Raw genomic sequence first — 19,346 nt, 5'->3', positions numbered from 1 at the left:
ACCTACACCCAAACGCACCATACATACCCACACATGTGCTGACGTTATGTTACAAGCAAGCTTTACGTTAACAGTCTCTGAAGTTGTGTGTTGTTTCACTTTGTGCAGAAACTGCTTGAGACAGTCTGTGTGCTGCACAAGGGATGGACCGTTCACTCATCAATCAGATGGGGGGACAGAAAGGAGGAGAGAAAAGGAGATGGGTAAAGAGCTTAGATTGCTTACAGATGGCTGTCGGATGAGAGGTCCTCCTGAGCTCTGTGTGTGTGTGTGTGTGTGTGAGCGAGCATTTCATGTCTGTTGTGTGTGTGTAGGTCTTTCCATCTATCTATATTTTGTTTGTATGTGTACATACAGTTTGTGTGTTTGTCTAGACTCTACTGGCCTACATGACCGTGTGTGTGTCAGCAGCCTGTGGGGGTGGGGATGTGCAGGTGCACTCTCTGTCAGAGCTGGTTGTGTCAGCCATGAAATAGAAGTCCAGCTGATTCTGTAGTCTCAGAATATGCATTTGCTTCACAGTCAGAAAGTCTGTTCAACCTATAAAGCATCACAATCCCTCCGGCGCTCCATAAATCACAGATTACCTTCCATGTAAGTGAGTCCTGTAGCGAATGCTTTCACCTATACCTCAAGTGTACGAAATAAAATGTTATGGCCACCTATTTCCTAGAGTGACTAGTTGGATCCAGATGACTACAGTTTGCACTCCTAGCCGTGACATTTTTATCTAAATGTCGATATTTGTTACCGCCTGTTACAAAAGCACAACACCGAATCAAATCCACTCAGTTCACAAAATAACAGAGAGAGACCTCAATGCACAGGACTTGATGTTGCTTATGTGACCTGCCGCCACAACAGCACTTTTGGCAAACTTTAGCCTAAGAGAGTACTATCTATTTATTATAAGAAACAATCATGTTGCAGTCGACCACCAAATTTGAACATGTGACAAGAGGGCGCTAAAGGAAACTCTTGGAGAGTCCAAAATGAAAAATGGTTCATACTTTTAAAGGCAGGGTTGGTAACTATTTCCAATGCAGACTTTTTAATATAGTGTTTGAAATGGTCTTTACACACCAACCGCAATAAATAACTTATGGGCTCTGAAAAAGGAGCGAAAAAGATCCGTCATCTGTAGCTGCTGTAATCCTGTAAAAACGCCCACCAATCACTGCCTCGCGGTCCGCTTGGAAAGAACCAATGAAATGCCTCCTTGCCCCGCTGCGCATCGTCGCCGCGTTGCTGACTGTCGCCAGGTTTGTTTTAAACGTTCGGTGTAATAATATTAGGGGTTTGCTTTTGGGTGATTGAGAAATGATGAAGTAAAGTTGCGGTCTTTTCTCCACTCTGCTTTAATATATTAATGCTTTGCTCTGAAGCAGCGGTGCTGTGTGTGGATCCGAGCCCCGAGGGCAGGGGGAGGGATTAGACAAAGTCCCGAGGAGATGATATTTTAAAATCTTGCTGATTTTTCAACATTACCAACCCTGGCTTTAAGAAGCATGAATGTCCTCGCTAAATTTACATATTTGGTTTTGACATGCAAAAAGAACTCGGCCTATAATAATATATTTCACGTTAACCTTGCCAGTAGTTATGTAGATTGTTTGGTTTGACATATATCATCGGATAAGAGGGCTAACAAACCAACGCTGGCATCCTTGAGTCTGGCAACATTAATTTAGGGGAAACAGGATATAAAGAAATCATGGAGAGATATTGAAATGTTCAAGTATTTTAGCTCTAAGATTCAGACCAGCTGTTATTTGACTGCAGTTTGGCCTCTGTGGTGTTAATGTATTTTTAAGTAACCTTCAAGCATGAGTGTGCAACTCAGTAACAAGAACTGTAGTATTTTTGTGCTGTCAGTGTCATAAATCCTTTACCTTGGCAGCATTAGTGACATGTTGTACCTGTTAAACTATGCAGCGCCACAATATTTCCTGATCCCTCTCTCCAGTGAAGTCATGCTGTTGCTCTCTTTAGCTCAGATAAATGTCTCTGTTGTAAGGAGCCGAGCCACAGTAGTGCTGATGAATCGCCTTTGCAATTACCAGGCTCCAGAGCAGCCAATGGTCCTCTCAGCCAATGGCACAGACACTGTCTGTGCCATTAACAACACAAAGCGCCCTGGGCTCTCCCTGGACACCTTGGCCCCACTTGTGATAAAGAGCTGAAAGCAGATCCCGTCTAGCGGTGAATCGCCTCACCTCACCTGGGACCAGCCGATAAAGACACTTGGCTCAAGAGCTGGGAATCATGGTATGGACTTGGCTAAGGAGATGGATACACAGGAGTTTACTGTCAGCTCATGAAGTAAGAATTTTTGTAGCAAACTCATCAAAGTACCAAGTAACCGGCAGCAATGGTGAGAAAAGCAATGCTTTTGGCTGGTTATCGCCATTGATTTCCCGATTCGATTCCGATTCACAAGGCCCCGATTACATTACATATTTGATTTCCGATTCAACATCAATTTATGATGTTTCAGTTGCAAAACCAATTTTGCTTGGATATGTCAGTGAGTTTTGAGTGACATTTAATTCAGATATCTGGAGATGAGAGTCCAAGGCACCCCTTTTAAAATGGCCATGCCAGTTTTTCCTTTGCCAAAATGTAGCCTGACTTTGGTGGGTTGTTTAACCCCCTTCCCAAGCTAGCATGAGATAGTTGGTACCAATGGATTCCTTAGGTCTTCCAGTTTCATATGAGACAGACAAAGATCGATTCTGTTTTTTTATGAATTGATATTGGATCATTAAAATCAATTTAAATCTGAAAATCAATTTATTTTTTTTAAACTTAGCCCTACTTATCTACCTGTCACTGTCCTATATGTTGACCTGTTACCTTAAACATAGTACAGTGTGTCGAGCTGATGTCACAGTAATTAAAACACAAGCGGTGTGGAGTAATTGCTGTTGGCTCTGAGAGGACAGGGCTCTGGGCTCTCTAATGGTCCTGCAGCCTCGGTGCCAGGCCTGCCTCATAATGCCCTCCTTTCATTCCTGCCTAATGACGGACACAGCCAGGACAAACAGGAGAGGAAGAGACGAGAGAGCGGGAACGGAGACGAGAAAGGAAGAGAGGAGTTTGTCAGAAAACAGCAGACGGGACACAAAAAGCATTACAATTGCACATTTGACTTGGCCTTTGCCAGGTGAAATCAGCCCCTAATTACTTTCAGTGACAAGTTGGCAATATTCCACAAATTCCCTCTTAGACATCTGTACTTAATGACATCAGACGTGGTGAAAAACGTATTTACTTAATTTATAGGATTATTATTAATTCACACCATCAGTCTAAAACAACTTGACTGTAAAAATACATTACAAAAAAGTTGTTCAAAGTAGAAATCTTTCTTTTCAAAGGTTGCTTACTTCCTCTTCTTACTGTCCTACAAAACTCAGGTTTAAAACCTGAAAATTCCAATTGGATTCTTAAACTGGAGCAGAGCTTGTTTCTCCTGAAAACATTTTACAATCCACTGTACTACCTACACTGGATCATGTAGATATCCTGTATTCTCATGCTGCTGTCACTACCCTCTAACCCCTGTTCCATTCATTCCTTAAGACAGCTTTGAGTGAAAAGGTTAGATGTTCACCACTGACATGTAGCTGACACCACAGCATACCGGTTTCATTTAAAAGTCCTTGCTATCTGAGTTGCCAAGACATTTAACAGCCGTAGTTGAGCTCAACGTGAACCACCATGAATCCAGGTCACAGGATAGGTTGACTTTTAAAGTTCCTCAAACCAACTTTAATCTGGGGAAGACTTGTTTTCTGTACTGTGCTGCAATGTGGTATGTAGTATGTAAATTGTTCTCAAGGTTCTTGTAAAAGAGATCTTGATCTCAATGAGACTTCCTGAATAAATGCATCTTAAAGTGATTCTTTGCAGATTTTAAACAAGCTCTGTGTCATCTTTGTGTGGTCAGTGTGTTTACAGTAGATGGACAGCGTGTGGCTTTCCTCTGTGGCGCCAAGTCACGGAGCTTTAGGGCTGGGTATTGTAAAAAAAGAAAATCAATAATGATACCGGTACAGAGAATTCAATATTGGTTCCTGAACAATACTTTTTCGAATACCAATTTTTTAAATCCATTTTAACATTACAATTTTGTATCGAATGACAAGGCATTTTTCGATACTCGATACTATGGAGGCAATTCGTTTGGTGCCTAAGAGTATCGAAGTTTGGTACCCAGCCCTACGGAGCTGTAAGCGTTGTTTCTCGTCATCCGGCAGATCTCGGCAGACCCTGGCTGCTCCGAGCTCCGCGCGCTGCGGCCACGGAGGAAAGCCACGCCGTTCATCTGAACACACTGCTCGCACTGCCATTACACAGAGCTGGATTTAAATCAGCAAAATATCGGGCGCCCAGATAGCTCAGTTGCTAAAGTGGGCGCCCATATATAGAGGTTTACCCCCCTCCCCTTTCATGTCTTCAGCTGTCCTGTCATATAAAGGCCTAAAATGCCCCAAAAAATTATCTTAAAAAAAAAAATTACTAACTGACTTTGTGAAGGTCCAATTGTTTTTAAGATAATTTTTTGGGCTTTTCTTCCTTAATTTTTGACAGGACAGCTATGTGAGAGAGAGGGGGCAGACACGAACCTTGGACCTCTGCGTCGAGGCATAAACATCTCAGTATATGTGTGTCTGCTCTACCCATTGCACCAACCCGGCCACGTTAAGGTCCATTTTTGACAAGTTCAAGAATAGCCAATGTTTCTATCCACCAGCAGACGGATCCTGTGGTGGCACTAGTCCGTTATTGTCAGTTCTTAACCTCTGTGTAAATTCATTACTTTTAGTCTAACTACGCATGAATTTGTGCATGCTGCGCATGTAGTGCATAGCAGCACGTACTGTATGTTGCAAAGAAAACACAACTACTTGTGCTCAACAACAGCTGATACATCCTGCAAACTAAAACCTCTGTAAGCACTTACGATAGATCCTCTAATATCTTATAATTGTGTATGCCCATGTTTGGTGTGTTTTTGTGCGTGCAAGTACATGCACACACTCATGTGTTTGTACTTAACAAGTATGTTTATGTCTTTGTAAATGGAATTAAGACTTTTGAAAAGAACATCATGAACCCTGCTGTCAAAAACAAAAAGTTGAACAGTGGTACGTTTTTGTGTTTAGTTCGTTCCAGTGAAGGAGACCTAAGGCTGGGGCCATCTGAACTACCATTGCTGCTATCCAACACCCTGGGCTTCTGTTACACTTCTCATCTATAATAAGGACTCCAGTCTCTCCAGAGGATGGATGCCACCCTCCTTCAGCATTTCAAAACTCACACAAGGTATTCAGATGTTTTCCTTTGCCGTTGCCAACGTGTCGAGAGCGAGGAGCCTCCTACAGATGTGCTCCACTCTGCCCCACGTGCTCACAGTCCTTCACCAAAAAGCACGTAATGTAAACTGTAAATATGTCCAACAACACTCAAGTGACGATCCACAGCTGCGACAGAGCATAAGATTTAATGTCTGGAAGAGGCAGCTTGACTTAAAGAGATCCAGGCCATTGAGGATCAGCTAGGCATACCTGAACACAATGACCGTCTATCTTAGTCAAGGCAGAATGCAGCCACATGTTCTTACAGACTCCTGCTTCTTTCATGCAGGCCTCCACCGTCTCTCTGTCCACAATAATCACTAGCTCCAAGGGCCTGAGTGGCAGCATAAGGAGCCGTAAAAAGCTGTCAGGCCATTTACCTCCAGCTCTTAAGCATGAAAGTGAGAGATTCTGTGACCACAGTGAAAACAACCGGCCGAGCCTCCTACCAATCCCTTCTAATACCAGGGCTGTTTATCCTGGCAGCTGTGCCCAGGGTCCGAGAGGCCTGACGTTATGCCCGCTCCGAGCCACTGTTCTCCAGGTGAGGCTGGCTAGCCCCAGGGTAAATACATGACCTCAGTGCAATGTGGGGTGCTGATCTGGCCCAGTGGCCAGAGTCAACAGCACCAACGGGACCAATAATCGCTCAATGGGGAGAGGAGGGGGAGGGGGGATCCCGACGGATCGAAGAAAGAGATGGAGAAGAGACTGAAAAAAGATAGGAATCAGCAAAAAGTTATAATAATTCCATTGTTTGTCCTTTTGTTGGATCTTATTTATTTCAGACTTTCGGCCAATTTCTTGTTGTCAAAGTAGGAACAAGACAAAGATATCACCATAGTCTTGAGCTGAAACAACTGGGTTTTTAGCAACTTATAAAGGGCATTTTTAACTATTTTCTGACATTTTACGGGAAAATAAACAAAATAGATTAAAATAATTGCAACCATACAAAAGTCATCTTAAGAGTTGGCTTAATGTTTTTCAGGCCTGTCAATCAGAATAAAACAAATGTCAGTTAACTTAATGGTCATGACATGAGATGTCACTCACTGGAGACAAAATCTGACTCTTATTGAACCACTCACATGACAATACACCATCTTAGCCATGGACACACATCACATATAACTGCACATTCATACAGATAACCAAGGACATACACCTCAAACTTACTTTACTCCTGTAAAGCTTTGCATATAAATCAAACTCCAGACCAATGCAGTTCACCAATGTGCATGTTAATGGGTTACACAAAAAGCCAACTAAAGCACTCTAAGCCAGAGGCAGCCAGAGTTAGTGAAAGCGTATTAGTTTGCCTTACTGAACAATTTTGTCCCTTGCCTTGTCCCTTGGTTGCCAATTGTCGTTGAACTACCTGCAAAAGAGGGAAAAAAAACAAAGAATAAACTTAATAGAGGGCAAGGTCTTCTTTTTAAGTCACCAAAACCTAAAATATGCCACAAAAGAAAATAATTAAAAAAGACTTTTATTATAGCAGAATATTTATTTTATATTTTTTTAACCTTATGCATCAGCACAGCTACGTCATTTTTCTTTCAGGAATTGAAAGTTTACAGTCACTTGTGTGTGAAATGTACTGTATTTCACAACCTCTGGGCATCTCCTAACTATTTACATTTCACACGTTTTTTTCTCTTGGCTGCATGACATTTGGGTTGTAGCTGGCAGCAGCCTCTCACTGTGAGCTGCTGTGACAGTTGTTAATGTTCTCTATTCGGACCAGTCTGTGCATACTTGATGAGTAGTTACAGTTTTCCGGCTCAGACAGTGTCAAGGATCCGGTAATACATTAGCCTCGTCTAAATATTCATCACTGAGGGCTAAGTGGAGCAGTGCACCTTATTTAGACTGCCAACACATCTGTTTGTCACATGCACCATAGTTACTTTATCCCTTCCTCCTTTTAAAACTATGACATGTGAGTTGTAGTTTACACTTGGCAATTTTAAAAACTCATGGAAAACGATCATCGTAACGCAACCAAGTACCTCCTTTATTCTCGTAAATCCTAAATTTGACATTTCAAGAGAACTGATTTTCTTTTATTTTCATTGAAGGGGCCTTAAGGTTCATACCAGAGACCTGACCCTTCTTTGTGATCCTGCCAACCCACTCTCAACCATCCGCTTCTCCCCAGCTTTCCTTTTCCTCTTACCCTCCTTGCTGACTCCCAGGCAGCCTTTCAGCTCCTGCAGGGAAATGGCCCTGTCCTTATTCAGGTCACAGTAGTCGGGGAACTTGCGGGCACATTTCTTGGGTTTGGCTTTCTTCTTCAGGTACCTCTTAAACGGCTTGAGTTCCTTCTTGTTGATGTCGTGGCTGCCGTTGTTATCCAGCTGGGCGAAGTACCAGTGCACCACCCTCTCCTCTAAAGTGTGACTGGGATCAGGCTCAACAAACCTGGTTAGGTATAGGGTTAGAGGAACAGATGGCAGTGAAGACATGGATGTTTCAAAAAGTGGAATGATCGGCATAAAGGAGTAGGATGAAATGTTGAATAAGCATTTAAGATGATAAACTATTTTAATCCTGCATGACACATTGCCATTTGACATCACTTTCACTCAACAAAGATTGGTCAATTTTTGTTGATTTCTAATGAAATCACAACTTGTGAAAAAAAAGATCTGGATGTTAATCTGGATACTTCAGGCAGTCACGTTTTATGTCAGAAACTTGACAACTTATTTTGTCAAAGCTTAGCTTGCAGTCAAATCGTTTTAAATCAATTTTCTGCTTTGCTTTCCCGAATGGATTGGACCGTGTGCATTGATGGAAAGTGAACGCTAACCCTGCCAGTGTGTGTGCCAAGATCTGTGCATTGCATGTCAGAGATAAAATATTAGCGTTCAATTCAGAAACCCAAAGGGAAGGGGTTGTTTGAGAAAAACCAGAAGAGGGGAAAGTTTTCCAAGAAGAATCAGCCATGAGGTATCCTGCTCAGTTGCAATGCTCTTGGTGTCTTCAGTGCTCCATGACAGTACTTACCTCCCACCACCAGAGGGGGCTGGCGAGTTTATGGCTTGCACCATGTCTGTGGTGAGGGCATCTAACAAGCTTGTAATGAATTCCACTTTCTTCCCCTCTGGGCAGCCTGGCACAAATCAAAGACAACAATACACGAAAATTACCTTCCACAAGTAATTTGAGTCATTACGGCACAGTGGAGCTGAAGTGCCTCTAAAGCCTCGACACCAGTGAACCAGTGTGACAGATGTCAAACGGAACCCGGCTGTTACGCAGTAAAAGAAAGCATGCAAACCTTGTCCCCGGCTTAACGACCAGATCCCTTAATTGGCTTACGTTTTCACAATTCCTGCTGAATCATTATGAATATATTTTCGATGGAGGTGAAATATAGTTTGGCTGTTTTGTAAAGCCTCAGAAAAGCAGAGCTGAGGCACATGGCGAGAGGGGGAACAGAAGTGTGCAGTGATGAGAGCGTTTTGTTGAGCAGTGCAGACCTGTTAACTTTTATGACACAGTTCTGAACACCTTGGGTAGCTCTTTTTAATTGCCCAGATGTATGGCTTTAATAGCACGCTAAACCAGTGCAAATTTTTCCCTCCTAATTGTGTCTCTTAAAGGAAAAACTTCAAACGCAGCTGCATAGTAAACTAATCTTCTCAATCTTTTTTTTTTTTCTCCTTTTCAATCTCTCTTTCGCTTAAGCTTTCTCTTCGCCGATTCCCCTCCTCCCCCTTTTCTCTGAGCGTTTCTGGCCTCCTTGTTCTCCACTGTCTTCATGTCTTTCCATTCCTTTTGTGCTGGCTCAGGGGGGGGGGTTCTTTGGGAGGTGGTCCGTTGCCCCGCCAGGTGAATCCAATTAGCATTTTGGACGACATGACAAGCTCGGAAAGCACTGCCTTGCTGTGCCTTAATCCAAGTGTTAAATTGGGGTGTTATGAAGCGCAAACTGTTATGTTGTATGCTGGCTATGTGGCAAGGTGTCAAGGGCCCAGTGTGGGGCAGGACCTCCAGCAGTCTCAAACAGGCTCTGGACCGCTTGGATTTAATCTTAAAACACATTAAAGCTTGCACCAAGGTTACCAACTTTCTTTTTGGCTTTCAACCCATTAAAACAAGGTCATGTTTATCGGTCGGTGGCGCACCTTCACAGGTTGCGTACGTTTTATAAGCTGTGAGTAGTTTAAGTGCAGAGGTTTTTCTTCTCAGTTTTATTCCAGCTGAATTATCTTTAGTGCCTTCAAGAGTTACAACTATCCATTTTTACCAACAGAAGAAGCTATTTCAGAGAAAAGTTCAGAAATTAGAATCTAGTTTGTGCTGTTTTACAAACATCAATCACTCAGCAACACCAAACGTTGGCCAGGTTGGGAATCTCTAGATTTGCTTATACTGTAGGTCCAAACTGAAATTCTGGAGACCTAAAGAAAAATGAATTCTCAATTTTCTATTTTTTTGCTGAGCAGTGTTGAGTAAGAACCCAGATAAAGCTGGGTTCACCAACATTAGATCTCTTTAGTATAAACTGGTCACAAAGCAGCTCAACAATAAATCCTTGATATACCCTAAAACTGGTATGAACACGAAGAGCAGGGTGGACACGCACTGCACTCACTTCTGTTCATACTACACTCTGTAAATGGACATGTGTATCACACCTTTGCAGTCAGGAAGTTTGTAAGCACATACAGTCCACGGAAATGAGCAGATGGCTACATTGACGTCACTCTGACCCTCATAGATACTGCAAGTGTAGCTAAATTATTCGTTGATAGACTAAATAAGACCAAACTATTCTCACCAAAGGTTTTTAACATGCAGGTTTAAAACAAAATGCAGTTCCTGAACTGGCTGAACTGGATGTTAACAGATCCCAGCCTTGGGTCTCGGGGGAAGAGCTCTTATCTGCCCCCCCTGACAGAGGTGGTATTGTGCCACTCTGTGTACAGTGCAGCGACATTGAACCTGTAGCTGCATGCTGTTAATAGACTGCCCTCTCAAGCATTCTTTTCTCCTCCTGCCTTGATGTGACGACCATGAAATACTGCGCTTTGTTGTGGCGGTTCAGAACATCCCTCTACAGTACGTAAAAATAGCTCCACTCAGCACCCTGTGGTCTCCCAGCAACCCCAGCAGCCTCGCCACCACACCCCGCAACACTCACACCTTCCATAAAACATGCCACACATCTGCTGCACAGTCAGGAGTCATGCTTGACTCTGTAAACTCACCAGATGGGGAATTAAATAAGAGTTACAGTGCAACCTTAAATGATGGGGAAACACAAGGGCAACAAAAGTAAGTGAGCAGTAACAAGGGCAGAGGAGTAGGAGCTGAGGTTAGGACCTCTGGTTAAGAGGTGAGTCTCTGATCTTTGCTGCCAGGGAGCCCAACACCACAAAGTGGGGTTTAGTCGATTCCTAATCAAAAACCCTCTATCTGGTCAGTTAGTGTGAGGTTGAGAAATAATTTCCAAGTCTCTAAGCGACAGCGCTATTAAGTGATCTTTCTCTTAACCCCTCCCCTGGACGGCGATTGTCCAATCAGCAACTGTAACTGCAACATGGCATCATGACTTTGCGTAAACATACACGCCACTTTCCTAAAGCCAAATGGCGTGTTATCTGTACGCATTTTGAGCTATCGACATATAGTACGATAGTACGAGCTATCCACGACGCGATGCGTGTTATCGCGAGAACGTGACGTACTACACACGCGGGATGTGATCCCGGCTGGGTGAAAGTCCTTTGTTTTACCCATCCACCACCCCAACCAACCTCCCCCCGCGGACTTCCGTCCTTTCGTACTACTCACTACGGCGAAAATTCACACATAATGTAGGTCAACGGCAGCCGAACTGCGTCGATAAACGCGCTAAAAAGCGATTATGCGTCTCGATAACACGCCAAAATGGCATACTGAGCAAAAACTTTGAAATAGAGCTCGAACAGTGACAGCCCACTTTTCGAATGGCTCTGGTTCCAGGAATGATGTTCACCATTCTGTATCTCCATTGACCTTTCATTAAATGCTTATATAAAGACCATAAAGCTGCATACACACGATAGGCGGCAAAACCGCTTTGCGCCGGCTGTTCCATTGATTTCCAATGGGGAGGGCGGTGGCGCCCAACAACTGTGCTCAAAGTTAAAAAATTTTCAACTTTGACCTAGTTGCCGCTGACCTTTCGGAAGCGCAACCAATGAGATAACTGCGTGTCGTTACCTAGCCACGGGAAATGGCTTGCTGCGCTTTGCTCTCTGCGCTTTGCTCTGCGCCCTACTTAGCGGTGCGCAGAGACCAAATCGCTTATCATGTGTAGGCGGCTTAACCATAAAGCATTTGATTCAGCGTTAAAAAAAACATTTTGTAAACAGCAGAAAAGGCAAAGGTACAAGACCGGTCATAGACGTCTGTGGTAGCAGCTCACTTTAGCCATTCGCGTGTTCGCGAAATATTTCTATGGTAACACCGAGCTCCACTAATCAGAGAAGTCGCTGTTACGCTTAGGATTGTGGGTAGTGTAGTACTTCTCTATGACATTGCGAATAAAACATTTCATGCGGACTTCTAACTTCTACAAGAGCAGAAACTCTCCTTTCACAATCTCGAGCTCGTAGTAAGTCTACCTGGGATGGTTTGGACATTATGGCTGATAATCAAAATCCTTATGGAGAGAATTAATAGGATTTTTACTTCCGCAACCCCACTGTTGAGCTCTATTAGCCACATGCTGTAGAGGTATGCATGGGGCTCTAGTAAGAGAGTAAGAAATGGATCAAACTGTTGTTCTCCCTTTTTAAATCCTGTTCACCACTAGCACATCCACTGTGCAGTACTTGTCCATTGTGTGGGAACCAGGTGTGGATGCAAAATTGGCAGCTCTGCCCCCCCCCCTCTTCACTGGATTTGGGGACGTTTGCCAGACACATCGGGTAGTCCATATCCTAAAAGCCTTTTCTTTTGTAACAGTAAAAGTGAAACAAACGGTCTGAAAATGGCAAAACTGAGGCATAAATCCAACCTTTGTTTTGCTTGTCGAAGTATGTCTTACTTTTTCTAGGTCTTGTTACTCCCCCCCCCCCCCCCCCCCAAGGAGGTTCAGTTTTTGGTTCAGTTTGTCTGTCTGTCGACAGCATTAAGGAAAACTACTGGCCCAATTTCCAAGAAGCTTGGTGGAAGGGTGTAGCATGGGCCAAGGGGTGCAGCATGGGCCAAGGAAGAACCTGTCAAATTGTGGAGCGGATCTAAATCACAGCGGATACACACATTATTTCTCACTTTTGTTAACATTGCGATATAGGGCATTGCCTTGGCAGAGGTCTGCGCTCGTCCAGTGGCCTTCTAGTTTTTGTTATTAACCTTTTTGAAGGAGTGCCAAGTGAGTTTTTAGGCTTCCTCATTTGTTAAAAAAATAAGGTTTGACACAAGACAACAAATTGAATCCAAGAATGTTTCTGCAATCCCCCAAAGCCCCCCAAAATAAATTGAACTCCAGAGAAAAGTGAGAGGAAAAAAAAGAAACCTGTCAGGTCTCTGCCTTGGAAAGGATCTTCAGTATCTGAGATGCGAGATCGTGCGGCGCCGTCACACTCCGGCGTCTGGTACCTGTTACACAGAGAGGAGAGGACAGCGGGAACATGGCTGCATGAGACAGAAGGGAGAACAGAATAGATCTTTCTTAGCATTTTGTGAATGACCTGAGACATCAAAGGAGAAACTCGTCCACAACGAGACATTTAATTAGAGAAAAAAATAAAATGAAATGAACAAAGCCTTAAACTGAAGACCAAATCACCGCAAAAGATATTCCTTGAGGCTTAAAAACAATCTGAGATGGAGCTTAACACCAGGAGACATTATTGATGGAGGACAAATATTTTTGTCCGTCTTTGTTATGAAAACATTAGCACTCTCACTAATCTCTTCACCGCATGGATTTGTACACATGCATGCTGTCCAGGCTTCTTTTTTGTCTTTAAATCGGTGTATTCACTGTTGAGCTGTAAAGAATTATTAATAGTGATGACAGTCTCTTTTTCTAATGCTTAATCAGTAAATTTGATTTGACATGCGCTTGCATCGCTTTGTTTCCGAGCCATAACAAACTGTTCGGCATTATGCGTGGCATGACTCGTTTTCTCCTGGCTATTGTATCACTGGTCCTTGAATAGGATGGAAAATTGAGCATGTGTGTCTCATTTGCCTCTTTTTGCAAGTTGTCATTTCTTTTTTTCATAGTCTGCGGGGCCCCTGATCCAAGAAGGGATGTCTAATGCATGACCCTGCACATTGCAGTCCAGGGGAAAGAAATTGGGACAAGTGACATGAGGTCTAGTCCAAAATACAATAAATTCTTATGTGAAGAAATAATCGCCTCGAGGGTGTCATTCAATACATCTGAAATACAGATGAGAATTTGGTCTGTGCAAGTGATTTATTTTACTTTTTTGTGGGGCTGTCAGTTATAAATACACTTTTATTGATTTGAAGCTAAACCTGCTATCCTGTATTCAAACTAACTCTTTATAATAGTCTGTGCCTCATGCTGTAAAACATAAACCCTCTTGTGAAGAGAGAATGATGAAGCCCCTTCAGGAACAAAACCGGCTCATCTATTTACCGGTGCATGCTGACAGTTTTTCAAACATCCTGTCTCTTTTCCTTTATCTATTGCTGTGTTTCAAGATGTAATATTCACTTTGGAATGAGTGGGCATTATTTATTCAACATCGCCTCCTCTCCATCCCTGCGACATTCAGCTTTTGCAGAAACCCATTGTGCCGCCGCCATTTCCCTGAAAGCAATATAAACAGCAGCAACTGCACTGAAAACAAACGTCATACCAAACGCTGAGTGTTTATGGTCAGCTTAATGATATTCCCATCAGGGCTTGAAGCTAATTTTTTATTTTCTTTGCCAAGTGAAGAAATGTATGATCTTAACAGTGAAAGCAGTGTTTAGCCGTTAGCTCTAAGGATCGCAACGTTGGTCTGTTGGTCGGTCAACCAGACTAAAATATATCAACAACTATTTCATGGGTTGCCATTAAATTGGGTACAGATATCCATGATGCCCAGAGGATGAATCCTTATAACCTCTTGCACCAACAGCAGGTCAAAGTTTTAACTTCTGCTGTAATATCTCAACATTTACTTAATGGATTGGCACCAGATTTTGTATAGACATTCATGGTTTCCAGTGGATGAATCCTACTGACTTTGGTGATCCTGACTTTTACTCTGGCGCCGCCAAGAGGTTTGTGAAATATCTCTTGGATGGATTGCCATTACAGGTAACACTTTATAATAATGGTACATGAATTATCATGAATTCATGCATGACTTCATGCATGAAAAAGCATGCATTCATTCATGTAGTACTTCATGAACTATCAGTAATGTACCATGATTAATATTATCTCATGCATGACTTAACGTAGGAACAATACGTTAATTAATGCATCAATTAAGGTATTTCAATCATCATGATTTCTGATTTATTAATGATGTTTTGTCTTCTTCATAGGTAAATCTGTAGTTAAAGTGACAGGCTAAAGAAACTGAATTGTAGTGTTGTAATCATTGTTAAAGCAACACTAGAGAACTTTTCCTCTCCGGTCCCCCTACAGGTTGAAAGCAGAATTGTCCCATTATGTCTCATTCGAACTACAGATCCACTACCCGATCTGGCAAACTTGCTTAGTGCGGTTATAGCCGATAGAGAGCCGCAAAGCACATGCAAAAGTGCCGTTCACCCTTTTAAGAGTTGATGAACCACTGAAACGATTTTGGAAACATTATTTTAAGTTACAAAAAGTTCTCTAGTGTTGCTTTAACTAAACATGACTTCATTACTTCATCATTTTTGTGGCTCTTCAAATAAAGTGCTGACCTACTCCATCTTTAACGTTAATGAATAAGATATGATTAATGGTGGCATATGCCCCAATCTTTGTGACCCCCTCAAATAAAATAAAAATGTCAAGACATTTCTTATGTTCAGATACTTAGAAGTTAGTAAAAAGTAAAATTCATAAATATCTAGGGCTGGGCGTCGTTCAAAATCTTTGAATCCAGTGCCAATTTCGATACCTCAGGTTCGATGCCGGTTCCTTAGCGATACTTTTTTCGATACCATATGTTTTAAAATCCATTTCAACATCAACAAGAATATATTAAACACAAAACTTTTATTTTCCACCTTAATTGTGAATCAAAACGGTTATCAAAATTAAAAAAAATTCTCTTCTGCTTTTGGATAGGGGTGCACCAGTCAGATACTCAGGATTGGTATCAATCCGAACTTTAAAAAAAAGAAAACAAAAAAAGAGAAACCTTTTTGTCACAACATGAACATATTATAAATAATAAATAAACAAATGACATTGTGTACAGGCTAATATTGAACTAACTAAAATGCAAAGGAATGTAAACAACAAATACTTTTTAGTGCAAACTGCATAATGACACTTGGTGACTGCCCTGTCAACGTTGAACTAATGGAGAACTAACTTAAAGGACAATTCTGGCGCAAAATGAACCTAGCGGTTAATAACACTGTTCTCTGGGATATGTTTTCATGCTAATCGAATGTGTCTCTAGCTTGAAACAAGCTAGCACAAACCGCTGATTGTGAAAATAGCACCACACTTCAACGGTAGCATAATGAGGGTCCCTACATGTAAACCGAAGCATTGAGAACTTCGTAAGCATACAGACAGTTTATTAAAAACTTGTATACAAGAACCGTAGCGTTCATGTATACAAGTAGGCGTCATCTTGGGAAAACAGTCATGACCAGTTGAACGACGAACACCGTGCAACCAGTAACATAGCTCAAACACGACGTTATACTGTCATTTTGTCAACCCATTTAATTTTATGCCACCATTGATCATATTTTTTTTAAAAATAAAAAAAAAAAAAAAAAAACAATTTTTTTTAAAGAGCCACAAAGGGGGGGCATCATGAATTAATAAGAAGTCATGTTTAGTTAAAAAAAATAACTTAAAAATAATCTTTCCAAAATCGTATCATTGGTTCATCAATGTATACGGTGAACTTCTGCATCATCACTTCGTATCTTACAAAATCAGAAGTCATGATGATTCAAATACCTTAATTGATGCATTGATTAACGTATTGTTCCTGCATTAAGTCAAGCATGAGATACTATCAATTCTTTTACATTACTGAAAGTACTACATTCATGAATGCATGCTTTTTCATGCATGAAGTCATGCATGAATTATTGATAATTCATGTACCGTTATTATGAAGTGTTACCCAATTACATTTGCTACAGATATCCATGCCCCCCTTTAGGGTAATTCTAATTCTAATTTGTTGATCCCTTGTTTATCGAGTGCCATCATCAGGTCAAAATTCAGATACTGTGGTTTATGACCAAATGCCTGAACTAATAACATTTCAATCAGCCTCAGCTGCACTTTGTGTTTGATTCTAATTAAATAATGTTAGCATGCTACCAGCTAAAGCTAAAATATAGAACATGGTAAACATTATACTTCAGCATGTTCGCATTGTTGCATGCTGACGTTGCAATTTAGCTTGAAGAAACATGCTCAAGTAAAGCCTTACAGAGCTGCTATGGTTGTAGACTCTTACTTATTGTAAATTAAATTCACAGACTTTACTGGCAGAGACACCTCAAAACAAGCCACTGTATTGCCACTTTTGCCGAAAAAAAATGCTGTAAGTGCTGTTTTTGATAAATGATATTACCTGGTGGATGTTCCAGGAATGGGTCGTCCCGTGTCCACCAGAACACACCAGCAGTAGCCTGTGGACTGGTGGCACTGGACTGGTTTGTAAAGGCCTCCAGGCCCACAGTCAGGGATGAAAATGGCCTCGCGAGGATTCTGCCGAGCCTCGTCCAGTGCGCTCTGTCGCTCCTGGTCACAAGAGGGAACTTTCTCTAAAACCGTGAGAAACACACTCAATACGGAGGCACCACAATCGGGGAAACCAGAAACACACAAAAAGATAATCAGTCACAAGATTAAGGGATTGTTGTAGAATAAGTTGAAAGACTGTATATGACCTGCATATCTTACCAAATTCAAGATAATCATGTCACAGCTAAAAAAAAATAATTGCGTTTTAGCAACTATTAAACAAAGTGGTATGTTGCTATACATGTATTTCACTATTTGAAGTTTGTCTTTGTAATTGGCTGTCAACCAATTTTGATTGTCCAGCTACTAAATTCGGAACCCATCGGCTATTGGTCTGACGACGATTTAGCCTCTGGGGGTGTCTGAGATTGCATTTCGCCTCTTTTGCTCTCCACACAGACTGTTTACCTGTATGAAACCAAAGCCCGCTAAAACGTGATTGGTCAATAATACTCAGACTACAAACACTTCCGATACCAAAATCTTGTCCCGTTGCCTACAGATTCTGCATTCGATGCAGATATGTTTATAGAGATTACCCAGCCAATGGTTGGTAGAAAGCGCATTCTAAACTATTTATCATTCTTCATGTCACTTTATAGACCAACTGTTGCATATTTTGGGCTTTCTATTTTTGCTGCTGACTTGGCTGTCATGTCTGTTTTGCTGCTGTTTGAAGAGTTACTCTGCACTCTACACACACGGTCTAGCAGAAAAGAGCTGTGTATGGTCAGAAGGGCAACAGATTTACATAGGTTGGAGTTGTGAGAGTAGCGACGGGGAACAGGATTGCAAGGTTTTGCATGCAGCAGGAAGCTATTAAAGTTTGGGCGTCAGTGCTCAGATAACTTGAACAATGCTTCATGGGCATATGGCCAATGATGCAACTGGACGTCAGGCATTCTTCACCGCTTTGTTAAACAATGTTCAATGTCGGAGTGAGGAGTGTTTTCATTCCATTTGGACAAAGTGGTATACTTACTATATTTCTGTTAAACACAACTGACGTTTTGAGCATGGCCTTGGAAATACTGTAGTAGTTTGACAAACAATATCTCAACTCAAGGTCCACTTATTAGCTTTTTTTTTGTTTTTACAAAAGAATCTCAGTAAAAAGCTACAACCAGGACATTTGATGGTAAGTGAACCATCTCTATGACAAATAAGAAAGCTATTGAAAGAGCAACTGAGTGGATCTTGATTAAAGATTTATTTTTGTACTGGGCGGGCACCACACTCCTTCAGAAACCTGGCTGCTATCCTCCACTTGTGTACCTTGGACACAAACAAAGCTGCACAACCATTCTGTATCCTGCAGCATCATGTTCGACTGATCCCTTCCATTAAATCCATTACTAGTCCTTCCTCCGGTTGTATCAGGAAGACTTTACCCACCACGATCTGTCACATCTGTTTGTTCAACAACAGCCACTCGGCCCTCGACAGATGCTCCTGCAACACCTTGTCTCACCACACTGTATTTACATTCGCATCCATTTAGTCCATCGCTCACTCTTAAGCTAAGTACAACAGAGCTGCATGCTAAAGTTGTAACCATGGCGATGAAGTGTTCTTTTACGGCTCCTGATCCATTCTTCATTTTAAATTCAAGTGCACTGTGAAGCATTGAGCCACAATAAGAGGGTCACGCTAACCGTTTGGAGCCTTTTCGTCATGGCAGTGAGGTATTTTCACATTGTGGAGCTGATAAAAGACATTAGTAGCCATTAGTGCTGGTAGTCCCCGCTCACACAGTTCCAGTAACCAAAGCATAATTAGGACAATATGGCACAGTTGCTGCTTGATTCAAAACAACATCAGGAAAGGAGCTTGTGAAATTAGACATGGGACTAGAATATTCTCTGCCTCACAACAGTGGTGGAGGAAGCATTCACGTCCCGGTCATTATCTATTTCTATATAACATTGAATCAAATGACTGCCTGTGTTTGAAATTGGTTGCTCCATTATCCTCTGGAACGGACAGAGCTGTGGACCCTAGAGGTGAAATGTAGGCCTCTTTATACAATCCGTATGGACGAGTTCCACACATGCATGGTAGATCGC

General features: G+C 41.9%; 1 protein-coding gene and 1 long non-coding RNA gene across 9 annotated transcripts in view; one reads left to right on the top strand and one right to left on the bottom strand.

The window, feature by feature from the left end:
* smoc1 (SPARC related modular calcium binding 1) overlaps positions 1-19,346 on the bottom strand; it is a 69,007-nt gene that overhangs the window by 4,426 nt on the left and 45,235 nt on the right. For 3 of the 8 annotated variants that reach the window (XM_039786915.1, XM_039786917.1, XM_039786919.1), the window contains exons 9-13: positions 17,108-17,300; positions 12,886-13,004; positions 8,379-8,484; positions 7,546-7,790; positions 6,711-6,744 (exon numbers count right to left, since the gene is read on the bottom strand). In XM_039786915.1, the coding sequence (XP_039642849.1) occupies positions 6,711-6,744; positions 7,546-7,790; positions 8,379-8,484; positions 12,886-13,004; positions 17,108-17,300 (697 nt within the window). Of the gene's footprint in view, positions 1-6,690; positions 6,745-7,545; positions 7,791-8,378; positions 8,485-12,885; positions 13,005-17,107; positions 17,301-19,346 lie in introns of all 8 variants that reach the window. The other 5 variants (XM_039786916.1, XM_039786918.1, XM_039786920.1 and 2 more) reach the window with 3 other exon arrangements.
* The window catches only part of LOC120549789, a 63,216-nt gene continuing 49,105 nt past the window's right edge, over positions 5,236-19,346 (top strand). The window contains exon 1 of the long non-coding RNA XR_005637432.1: positions 5,236-5,331. This is a non-coding gene — a long non-coding RNA (uncharacterized LOC120549789). The remainder of the gene's footprint in view (positions 5,332-19,346) is intronic.

Source organism: Perca fluviatilis, chromosome 20 (assembly GCF_010015445.1).
Source record: "Perca fluviatilis chromosome 20, GENO_Pfluv_1.0, whole genome shotgun sequence".
NCBI classification, from domain to species: Eukaryota; Metazoa; Chordata; class Actinopteri; order Perciformes; family Percidae; genus Perca; species Perca fluviatilis.
The sequence above is the reverse complement of the archived record's forward strand: the minus strand, read 5'-3'. Positions and strand labels throughout refer to the sequence as shown.